Source organism: Aethina tumida, chromosome 3 (genome assembly GCF_024364675.1).
Source record: "Aethina tumida isolate Nest 87 chromosome 3, icAetTumi1.1, whole genome shotgun sequence".
In the NCBI taxonomy this organism is placed as follows: domain Eukaryota; kingdom Metazoa; phylum Arthropoda; class Insecta; order Coleoptera; family Nitidulidae; genus Aethina; species Aethina tumida.
Window position 1 is genome coordinate 31,974,066 of NC_065437.1, and position 12,908 is coordinate 31,986,973.

Consider the following 12,908-nt stretch of genomic DNA (forward strand, 5'->3'; position numbering starts at 1 on the left):
CTCGCAATCTACCAAGCCGTAAGGCATTTTCGACACATGGTCGAAGGAAGAGAATTCTCAATCCATACTGACCACAAACCGATCACCTTCGCGTTCAGAAAAAAGGATCACCAGTGCTCGCCACGTCAATTTCGTCACCTAGACTACATAAGTCAGTTTACCACCGATATTCGACATATCTCGGGAGAAGACAATGTTGTCGCAGATACGCTCTCGCGAGTGGAGGAAGTTCACTGTATCTTAGATTATGAAACTCTTGCCTCGGAACAACGGGATGATACGGAACTCCGTCGTTACCTCGAAGATAAAGAATCAGGACTCGATCTTAAATTGGTAAACATTCCTAATTCATCGGCCACACTATATTGCGATGTGTCGACACGGACAGCAAGGCCCTTCATCACGAAGAACTTCCGTCGAACTGCTTTTGACACAGTTCACCGATTGTCGCATCCCGGAATCAAGGCCACGGTTAAGTTGGTAACTCAACGATTCGTATGGCCATCCATCAAAGCTGACTGCCGAGAATGGGCTCGTACGTGTGAGCAATGTCAACGTTCGAAGGTTACCCGGCACGTGTCAGGACCAGTTGGTAATTTCGTACCACCGGCAGAAAGATTCGAACACGTACATCTGGATATTGTGATCATGCCCTATTCCGAGGGGAACAGGTATTGCTTAACTATGGTGGATCGCTACACTCGTTGGCCGGAAGCTGTGCCCATGCCTAATCAGGAAGCCTCAACGGTGGCTCGTGTGTTCTATGACACATGGATCGCGCGGTTTGGTACACCATTGCGTATAACAACGGATCAGGGCAGACAATTTGAATCCTATCTATTTAAACACCTTAATAGTTTACTAGGTACGACTCATCTACGGACAACTGCCTACCATCCAGCAGCAAATGGCATGGTAGAACGCCTGCATCGACAGTTAAAGGCAGCGATCATGTGTCATCGGCATAGCACATGGACCCAAGCACTATCAACGGTACTACTAGGGATCCGCACTGCATGGAGGAACGATCTTGAAGGTACTGCAGCCGACCTAGTCTATGGACAGTCGTTACGCCTACCAGGAGAGTTCCTAGGAGACTTCCAGAAGCGAAACACCGAAAACGCCTCCGACTATATTAAGGAGTTGCGCCAACATATGCGTAACCTTAAACCAACGAGTGGAAGCCGTCATGGTAATACGAAGATTTTCGTCTTCAAGGACCTTCACACGGCAGACCAAGTGTTCCTACGCAATGATGGTCCTAAAGCACCATTACAACCGCCATATGAGGGACCGTACAAGGTGGTTAAGCGGAATGAACAGACATTCACCTTGGACATCCGCGGACGTCATGTCACGGTGAATGTAGATCGTCTTAAACCAGCACATACTCTCTCAGAGAATATTCCAGAGGAATATGTGCATACCGATGTGGGGAATACGTATATTTTTGTACCAGATAGACCAGCAACATTGGACAATACGGCCCAACCAGGCCCGTCCAGTGACAATTCCAACAAGAACAAGGATACAGCGCAGCCCGATTCCAATCAGGACACACCACAGGAACCGAACCAACAACATGCGTTACCAGTACCTACAGGAACAAATCTACGTAGATCGAACAGAAGAGTTCGATTCGTAGATAGGTACCAAGCCGGATTTTCGTGAACTTCATCACTGGTAGGGGGGTGATGTAGGGCCCAGGCCCCACAGAAATTTCTCGAATTGTGTTTTGCTGGGTTCTTTAGCGTTGTTACATTTTATGATGTTTTCAACTCTGTATTCCGGGAAGCCTCGCCAGATGTGGAGTACCGAGAGGACTTGCCAGATGTAGAAAGTGCTGTCCTTTGAGGCACACATGTGTGGCGTTAGAAAGTGCGTGTTCCACGAAGGCCCACCAGATGTAGAAGTGCCTGGACACACTTTAAATAGCCTTAGCGCCCTGACTCGACCTCTCTCAGTCACTCTCAGTCTGTCATCCGTCTCAATCACGGCCCAGTCACTCTCAGTCACTCTTAGTCTCTCTTAGTCTCTCTCAGTCAACTCTCGTCCGTACTCCTCCGTCTGGATCAGCTTCCATTGGTATCACAGTGATTAATAAACCTATCAAACTCAAGTGCATTTCTGTAGTGTACCACCCGTGTTCGTACACCCATCCTTTACTCCAGCAGACAGTATAAATAGGTGTTCAATCTACAAGCGAACGCCAAACATTACTGCTGTATTTTTGCGAATGAACTAAGTCCAAAAGTATTCTTAGGTGATATGTTAATTAAATCTTTTCTTCATATTTTTGGTCATACTATACCCACTAAAAATTTGTTTTGATGCTATCAAAACAGTGCTTCAGAAACAGATCATGTTTGTTCATTAACGACATGAAACATCCATGTCATATTTTAGGCGATACTACATTAAAAAGACTTAATATTAATAGGGATATTTCATACCTATCGAAAAATGTTTGATCCCACGAATTTTGAGAGAGACATTTTATATGACAGAGACAGTAAAGGTCTCTCACTACGTGGCAAACTTGCAGACTTACTGTCTCTGTCATACTTGATGTCTTTCTCAAATTGCAGTCGGATCAAACGCTTTTAGATCTATATAATTATATATTTTAAAATTTGCATACATATTTATTAACAATTTGCCATGGAATCAAAAAATATAGACGTATTCATTTAATAAAACATAACTTCAATTCATCTCAGTGTTGATTAATCCTGTTCAAAACTTATTCCTCATTTTTAATATCTTAAATTATTACCTTACAACTACTGAATATAAATTATTTTGTTTTTAACATAAACTTTAACCAGTGGTAAACTTATTAGCAACTCTGAATAACATAAAATTATAGGAAAATTAAATTAAAATCATATTTCACAATAAAAGTTCATTTTTAGTACAACCAGAGCAGATTTTTTGAAATAAACTGACACCGTATCATACAAAAGAAATTCAATTGTGTCGGTAATATTAAAATGTATGTTATTTGGGGTGACTTTCATAAATTTTGTTTTCAAAAATTTAATGTGATTATAATGAAAAGTTTAATCAATATTATATTCATGTTGTGATTAATTAGAAACGTGTGCATTAAGTTATTTATTTGACGGGCGGGATAGTTGAGTAAATTATTCAATTAGGAAATAATATTGAGGAGTAGTGGAAATGTTGATTAGAAAATCCATAAAGTTATTTTTGGCGGCGTGATACAGTGAAATAATTCATCGAATTAATATCGTGTCGTTCGCATTAAAAACAATAACGCAACCATAATTCGATTTGTAATAAAACTGCCATGGGCCGACATAATTTAAGATTATTGACAATTTTCGAATTACTGGAAACCGGCGATGCACTTTCGTTTATTGAAAAAGGTAATGAACATTCTCAGGTTATATGGACCCATTGTAACTGAGCATATAAAAATTAGTTCCATTGTAATTTAGCCATAAAGTTTGACCTTTGTAAACTTGCCTTGGGTCTCTAATAACTGGTAGGCCGGGCAAGGCTTTTGTTCTGCTAGGATGGAGCCCGCACCCCGACCCACTAGATTTTATCTTCACTCATATATATTTTTTTGGTCGGCTCTTATTTTTGCTGGTTTTGCCCGCTGCGTACAGATCCTGCAAGCAATGTACTGGCACCTCGGCAGTCAACGTTGACTAGACGGGTAGCTGTCGACGCGTTGCGTGGCAACCGAACAGGCATTCGCCTCGCCGATTGGTCGACGGCCGCCGCTCATTGGCCGCTGCCTCAGAAAACTGGCGCGCTCGTTTAAAACAGGCGTAGTTTCGTGTTCCGGCCCCGACATTGGCCAAGTTCAACCGTTTCGCCGTGCCGATTGGCTGAGTGGAATTCCGTTGCGATAGTCAACGTTGACCGTCGACCAGCTTGGTATACTGGCAATCAGGGCGCCATATTTATAAGGGTGAAAGGGGCTGAAGAGAAATCACGCGGGTGGAACAAGGATGGATTCCACCCCTGTTTCAACTAAAATGAGATGCTTTCTGCCAGGCAGCCATTTTGAGGGTAGTTTTTTTTGTATTTTATTTTTTTTTATATATATTTTTTTCTGTAGCTAACATGTACGGATCATTTTGGGGGTGTGAGTACAAGCGAGTGCAAAAGTGGCGGAGTCAGGTACGTCGCGGCGTCGGCGGCGGCGGCGGCGGCGGCGGCACAACGACGGCGGCCCTCTCCGGTTGCGCTGACCACCGACGCCGCTCGACCGACCCGGTGTGGTGTGGGAATACAACTCGCGACACTTTACCCGTATTACATTCACACTAATTGCAATCACAGTCCTGCCAATTAAAACATGACCTACTTCGCAACGCTACTTTTCAATGTACTTGTCCGCAGTTATGCGTCCGCTCTACAACCACCCACCCCCCGCCTCGTCATCCCCCTTGGTTCCATTCCGGGCTTCGATTTTGCCAGACGAGAGCCCGCTCAGGATTAATTCTCCCTCTTTTGTGCCGCGCTCTACCTTTTAAATTTTTTAATGCCTGTGCCGGGATCGCGCCACCCCCCCGTTAAGGACGCCCCGGCTGCCGTCGAGCCGCTTTCACGGTTTCACCCAGTTTCCGATCTCCGCAATCCGTCCGAATTTATTTATTTAAGTGGCCCGATACGGACGAATTAAATCGAAAAACAACCCAAAAACATTTTAGTGTAAAACGCACAAAAAAAAAATTAAACTTGTTAAGGAAAATTAATGATTTATTGCCAGGCAAAATTGTGGAAGTTTTCTTCTCGGAAATCTTAGACGGAATTATAAAATTGTTGGATTTTATTTCGTTTGGAAAGCTAAAAATACTTACTGGAAAAAAGTATAATCTAGACTCGTTACTTTTAACGATTCATTTCATTCATTACACGACACATAAAAGGTAATAAACACGTTGTTTTGTGTGCAATCGATCAATAACAAATATGTTGAAAATTAAAAAGGCAAGGTGGTAAATATTGACTTTTCTCTGATGTAATACGAAGTGCGTTTCTACAAATTAACGAAAAAACTTGAGATTTCATTAATGACATCTAATTGCAAGACATATTTAAAAAATGACACTTACTTATACGATAATAAGCTTGAGTTGCTTATCTTAAACTATTAATAAAAACAGTAATAAATTTATTTCAAAAAATGTAAAGGCATCAAAAAACGGAAACATAAAAAATATTGGAAAAGGAATAAATAAATAACGAGGTCACGAATTAACTTCACAAATAAAAAACAAAATTATTTAGAATAGTTTTTTGACCGCATTTAATGGTTCTTAAAGTGATGTGTCAACCCCCTCCATAGCATTCCGACTTCGCATATTGTTGTCTCTCATTGCGGTACATTTATGAGTACGTGTGAGTAAGAGGGAAAATTCAAATTTTAACCTTTTTGAAAACAGTTTGTGTAATGTGATTCACTCACAGTTTTTTATTGGTGGTGCTATTTTATTAAACATTATCCGAAAATTGAACTATTTCTTAAAAACTAATAATTAAGCAGTTTCTTGATTAGATTGAACGATGACTTTTTTTAATATTTTTGGAAAGTTATATGTAATTTTATTAAATTACGAATTAAATAATTTTTTTAATAATTTTTATTTAATATTTTTACAGATTTTAAAAAATATATGTAGCGTCTCAAATAATAAAAATGAATATACTTATTTTAAAATGTTTAATAGCACAAAAAAATCTAAACTTGAATAATAGTCAATATATACGGTGGACAAATATTAACTTAAAAGAAAAATTATTACTATTTTTGGATGGGTATCTAAAATGATAGTGTGAACCATCTCTATATCATTTTATTTTTTACCATTATTACAGTATATTTAAGGATTAAAGTGAGTGACATATTAATTTTCTGTAAAAGCACCCCTCACATTTTTATTATTATTATTAGGGTTATTAACCTACTTTTGGTAAAAACTTTTCCAATGTGAAAAAATGTATCGTAAAAATAATTAACAATTTACGTACATAAATTTAAAAAAAATGTTGAAGACAAAATTTTAATTATCAATTAATTTTTTAGTGGTTCCACACTTTTTCAAAATATATTTTTTTTACATTAATCCAGGTCAATGATATAATAATAATAATAATTCGGAAATACCTTGTATGAAGCGAACACACAAAAAAAAATGTGCAACCCAACACGACCGGGTATAGTTACGCCAATTAGAATCCGATGGCCGGGGTGCCGGGGGGTTAATTAAATCCGGGTCCCCGGTTCTTGCGATTGTTCGGCGGTCCGTCCGTATTCCGCGACGCGTTTTTTTCTCTCAACGCGCCCCGTCGGTGGTATTTTCCGACCGGGGGGGTTGTAGGTTTTGTACGGAGGAGTGCGGGCCGTGTTAGCGGTTAACGGTCGGGCACGGAGTACGGCGGGACAGGGGGGGGGGGGCGGCGGTAGGGGGCCCCCGATGCCGAGTGGTGGGGATGCCGATAGCGGCAGTGACTTGTGAACCGTCGCAGGGAGAGGACGCACACCACGCCGCTACCACGCCGGCCCACGTACAGGTTAAGACATCGGAACCCACCGACGACGGACACAACCGGGATTGATTTTGGCGCCCGTCGAAAACGCGGTCCAGTTCTGCCGCTGCTGTGGAATCCGAGTGACGGCTGTTCGTTTTTTTATTATTTGTATTTATTTTTACGCCAGTGTTTGTTTTTGCAGTGGGTGAATTGTGATTATATTTTTGTATTATTTTTCGTAACCAAGTGTCCGACTGTGTGCCTCCCCGTCTATTTGGATTACGCGCCCGTTTCTCTCTTTTATCATTTATTTATTTGGATATCGGATCTGTGATTTTTGGTGTGGTACGAGAGAGGATTCCGTTTTGCAAAAAGGTGGCCCGGCGTACCATGAGTCTGTGCTGACGGAAGATGTACCCGAGTGCTGGTATGAACGCCGCGGCAGCAGCGGCGGTTGCCGCCGCACGACATCCGGTAAGTTATCTCGTCACTCAATTTCATGTGCAAGTCGTTTAACAACAATAATCTTTGGCCGTCGATTAAGATTAAATTTGGAGGTTATGTTAACCTAATTTTATCGCATGCATTATACCCCGACCGAGCTGACATAAACAAATATCCACTTGTAAATAACAATCTAATCTTTGTCTAAAATTTGTTGCTAAAATACACTTACTTATCTATCTCATGAACGATAGGCACTTAATCCGGTTCTTTAATAACCGTAATCATTATTACATGTGTACAGATAAAACGACTCGGTTGATAACACAGATTGAATTTTTGTAATTGTTTTGAAGTTTTGCTGATTCGTGTGTACAGGAAATTAATTTTAATTATGCACAAACCGCAATTGTAACCAAAAATGCACGCCACACGTGTGTTCAAAAAGGGAGCGATAAACGTTCGTGTTTATTGTAAAATTGCGAAGACGGCTAAAACTGGAAAAATAACATATTTACGATTCAATTCGAAAAACAATAAAACCGTTGTTTAAGGATTAAAATAATAAATTGATCGTAGTTTAGTTTTTATATTTAAATTTATGTCCGTATCTGTTATTTCATAATTCCTTAAGTGGAAAATTGTACTTTGTAAAGTCACATTTATCTTGAGATTATGGAATCTTCCCGGTAATTAAATTAGCATCTAGGTAAAAATGATTGCTTGTCTATTTGAATTTTATTACGATAGGATCAATTTTATTTTACGACAATGATATTCTAAAATAGAAATTTATTGATTTTACGAGGGTAATTCATGTTTATTTTATTATTTTTATAAATGCTGATGAGTCCAACAAAGATTAAAAGTTGGTAATAAAACATAAAAAAATTGTTTATACAAAAGTTCTAGGGTTTAATTTAACAGGTGGAACAAGTATTATACAGGATTAGTCATCAAAGCCTCCAGAATTATTTTTGTTTAAATTGATATTTATTGAATTGCTTGAAATTTTTTAAGTAAATTAAATATACCCTATATGAACAAATTGGACAATAACTTAATTAAGTAAATTAATTTATAATTAAAATTGGAATGTCATCCATATTGTTTTTAATTATTTTGTGAGAAATTTTTCAAATAAGTTAAACAAATGAAATTAACTTGAGATTGTTTCACAACACCTTGTATATTGGCTTTGAACAAATGAAATTAATTAACATAAGATAATTATCATTATTCATCATGGAAAACCATTGTATTGATTAAAATTGATAAGTTGGCATTAAAACCAAATGAAATTGGGCTGATATTGCTTCCAAATGTGCCTAAAAAGTCATTTTCTAAATTTAATTGTATTATTAAAATCAAGATATAAAAGTTATATTGATTAATAATTTTCAAATTTTATAAAATTAATACATAATTTTTTTGTTTAAGAAAATTTTTAGATTTAATGTTCAAGAATTTGTTTTCGTTTGTTTTTTATTAATATTGATGTAAAAATTTTCCTTAAACAATGTGAAATTAGATCAGAGTAAAAAAAGATGGTGAGGGTGTTATTTGTAATTAATCTATAAATATTCATTAAAAAATGTGAAATTCAATTTTTTGTTTTTTCTTAATATTCCTATTTACTATTATTTCCTGAGAGTGTCCCCAAATCTGAGGTTTTACAACGTTACTTTTTGCTAGTTTCACTCAGAACCAGTAAATCAATTGTAAATATTTTTTGATTAGCTTAAAATGCTAATTTAGTATATTTAGAATTAAAAAGTAAAATTTCAAGAAAGTAAGACGTTGACGGGGTATTATTTGTAATTTTCAAAATTTTTATTTAAAAAAGTAAAATAAATCGAAGTATCTATTTAAATTTTATTTTGATTTGTTATTTTGTTAATATCCACCCTTTATTTCTTGAGACCTTCGTAGTGTTCTTAAAATTGTAGTTTTACAAATTGGCTTTCACTTAGAATCAGTAATATCTAATTAAATAATTGTTTATTTGCTCCAAATGCTAACTTATTTTACTTAGGATTAAAGAGTAAGTTTTCAAAAAAAAAAACAAGATGTTGAGGGTGTTAATAATTAACTTAATTTACATTAAAAACTATGATGCTTAGTAATTTAATTTTTTCACTTTTTGGTTAATTTAATACATCCTGTATAAAGAATGTTTTGATTTTTGATACGCTTTTTTAAAAAATGGACCTTTGCTGAATTGGATTAACGATTCTGTAAGTGATTGTTTAAGAAATTATTCAAACAACTTGTTTTATGCATTGCACAATTTATTTAATGTAAATCATAAGTACAGTTTTGTTTGTTACCGGTTAATTTCATTAGTTCGATAATATCGTGAATCGGTTGAAAGTAATGATTAATTCAGTTTTAAATTTATTATTAATTGGTTCAGTAACTAATAATTTATACACATGCTATGTTATAAATTAATTTGTACTTACATTGCATTTCTTGAAAGGACAATTTTAAAATCATATTTTATTCATGGGTTTATGAATTCAAAATTAACAGCGATTATAGTTTCCAATGTAAGTTATGTATGTCAGAACTTAAATGTCATGCTAATTATTAACCGGCGGTTCCATTATTTAACAGATGCATCAAACAAATATGGGCATAGTTCTTAATCATTGTTGACACATTTTTACGGTAAATTTGCCAAGCGATTTTTTTCGCCGAATCCGTGACCATAAAACGTACTTAAGGACCTTAAGTTTCCGGCACCGTTTGTTCTACGAAAGAAACAGGTGTTCCATGAGGCACCATTGTGCGTCCGCTATTGTTGTACATGAACGGCCCCGAAGATAAGTTTCGGGGATCGTGTTACCTGCCCTGGGGCCCCCTCCCGCGTTGCTGGGTGCAATTTTTCGGGAAACTCCGTTTGAGGTTGTCGATTTTTGGGGGGCAAACAGTTGAGAAAACAGTGTCGTAGAAAGTATCCCGTTGCTAGTTTTGTTTGCCAAACAAATTGTAAATTGTAATGTTGACTCAGCGTGCTAATTTATTTAAAAAAAAATATTATTTGTACGTTATTTATTTAAATGGCAGTTACAAAACATGTTGCGTTTGCTTTGTACGAGTAAACAGCCGCTCCTAGTTATCATTCGAAAATAATCATTTGTAATCCCGGCACATTAAAACATCCTCAACCGAATATGTAAAAATGGTCGGTGAATCACAAAAACAAACAAAACGTAGGAAGATACGTTTCAACAGATTATTTCGAGTCGGACGTTATAAATAAACATCAATCAGGCACGCTAACCAGAAGACAGCTAAATAAACAATTAACCCAAATCAATATGGAAAAATATTAAACAAATCAGGACCTTCTGGGCAAATCAACAAATACACAGACGCATTTCTGCGGCGGTGTTTTAATGTAAACATACGTTTCAATTAAAGTGGCGTGTCGAAAGATTGTTTGTGCACTTAAATAAATGGCGATGAGGACGCGACTTCGATAAAAAATGCGATAATTTATTGCCGAGACGTTTTCTACATATGTAAATTGCCGCCCGTTTGATTTTTTTTATATCCAGATAAAACAAAAATAAATGATTAGTTTCGCCAACTTCGAGGCATTTGCAAATTGTGCACGGGAAGACAGGAATTTGTCATGTGCATTGTTTTAATGGAACAAATTACCAACAAGTTACAATTGGAATCCGTTCCGTTTGTGGAATTCGTCGCGGACTTGAAAATTCAAACGAAACTATTAATGTGTTATGAAGTGGGTTAATTATGACAGTCTTAATAACGAGACTCTCCTTGTCCGTTTGCATTCTACAAAAACAATCGGAGGATGTTGGACCTGCGGCAACATCCTTAATAAAAAACATTCTTATGTAAATTGTTAATTAATAAGATTATTACGAGTTTAACATACTAGACAGGAAATTAGTTTAATATCGAGGTCTGCTCACGTGTACTCGTTGAGCAGATTATATTTGAATATTAATGAATCATTACTTTTTTAAAAAGAACGGTTATTTTTTGGTTAGATAGTTTTAGTCAATTTTTCTTCCAAATTTGTTAATTAAAAGTACATTTAGGATATTTGAATATTAACTTTGAGAACATTTCCCATATTTGTTATTAAAAACTTTTTACTGTCTTCCTTAAAGTGGTGGTGGTGAGATAAACAACGAAAAAGGTAAAAGTTAATAACACAAGTTGAGCTCAAAGGAAGTCGATAAATTTGGTATCAAAAGAGATAATTTTCTTTCTCCTTTTTTCCACATTTTGTAAGTATTTTATGGCATTTTTACACCAGTTGCTGAGAGGTTAATTTATCCGGTCTATAAAATTTACAAATTGAAAATGGTCACTAGATAAAACTGACGTCAGTAAAATTTATATTTTTCTGTCGTTTAACACTGTATTATAGATTATTTATTTTGAGAATATGTGTCGTATTTGATATTAAAATATTTTTCTTACGTCTTTTAAAATAAAGAAGTGGTGACGAGTGAAACAAGGAAAGAGGTAAAAATTAATAACTCCAGTTTGGGTTAAAGAAAGTTGATAAATTTGGTATCAGAAGAGAGAATTTTCTTTCTCTTTTCTTCCAGATTCTATAAGTATTTTATAGGAATTTTACGTAAGTTGATAGAAAGGCTAATTTGGCCAGTTTATAAAATTTACGAACTGAGTGATCCCTGGACACAACTAGAGCCAATAAAATCATTTTTTCTATGTAATTTATCAAAGTTAAATTTAAGATTTTTGATTATTTATTTTGGGAACATGTGTCGTATGTTGAGGTGAGTTAAACAGTGAAAGAGATAAAAATTAGTAACACCAGTTTGACGTAGAGAAAGATGATAAATTAGGTATCAAAAGAGAGAGTTTTGTATCTCTTTTCTTCCAGATTTTATAAGTATTTTATAGCATTTTAGTATTTTACAGGATTTTACATCAGTTGCTAGAGGCTAATTTGACCCGTGTATAAAATTTACAAACTGAAAATGATCCCTCGACACAACTGAAGGCCGTTAAATTCAATTTTTCTATGTAATTTGTGAATAAAAGATACATTTAAAATTTTTCTACTGTGCCTCTTCAAATAAAGTGGTTGTGACGAGTTAAACAATGAAAGAAAATTAATAACACCAGTTTGGCGTAAAGAAAAGGGATAAATTTAGTATCAGATCATTTTCTTTCCCCCTTCTTCACAATTTATAAATATTTTATAAGACTTTTACATCAGTCTTTAGTGAAGTTAATGTGAACATTACATAAAATAAAGTGAAAATAATCGCTAGACACTAGTGACAGAAAAATCAATTTTTCTGTCTAATTTGTCAATAAAAGGTGCATTAACATATTTGATTATCTATTTTTAGAACGTTTGTCATAGTGTAGTGTATCTTTAAAAATAGAAATGGTGTAATAAGTGAAATATTGAAATAATAATAATAATAAAAGCTCGTGAATATTTCTAAATGTTCAAATAGATATTTGTATAAATAAATTTAAAAATATGCATAAAACAAGAAAGGAAATTTGATTTTTGGCCACCCGGTACGTACAGATCGCATCTCGCGTTGTAACACATTCATCAATCGTGTGAAAACATTTATTTCGGTTGCATAAAATTAAATCCCGTTGTTCGTCATGTATGTGTGTGTGTGTGTGTGTGTGTGTGTAGGTAAGTTGTTATAATTACACACATTCATGTCTACCGTGTAGGTATAACATGGTCGCTTGCAAATTTATTCTGAGCCGAGGTCGGATATCGGTTGTCGAGCAGTGACAATTTTAGCATCCTAATGTGTCGTCGATGCACACTCGCACACACACAGACTGGTGCAGCCCGGCCGAGGTCGTTGACTTTGTCAACTTGTACGAAGTATTAATTGCACTGCAAAGCTCACTTAACTATCAATGTGTATCACTTGTTGTAATTGTACGTTTAAGCCATT

At 35.8% G+C, this 12,908-nt stretch overlaps 1 protein-coding gene across 2 annotated transcripts in view; it reads left to right on the forward strand.

The window, feature by feature from the left end:
* Positions 1-6,519: 6,519 nt before the first annotated feature.
* The window catches only part of LOC109599876 (transducin-like enhancer protein 4), a 123,348-nt gene continuing 116,959 nt past the window's right edge, over positions 6,520-12,908 (forward strand). For both annotated transcript variants that reach the window (XM_049965758.1, XM_049965759.1), the window contains exon 1: positions 6,520-6,987. In XM_049965758.1, the coding sequence (XP_049821715.1) occupies positions 6,925-6,987 (63 nt within the window). In that variant the 5' untranslated portion in view covers positions 6,520-6,924. The remainder of the gene's footprint in view (positions 6,988-12,908) is intronic.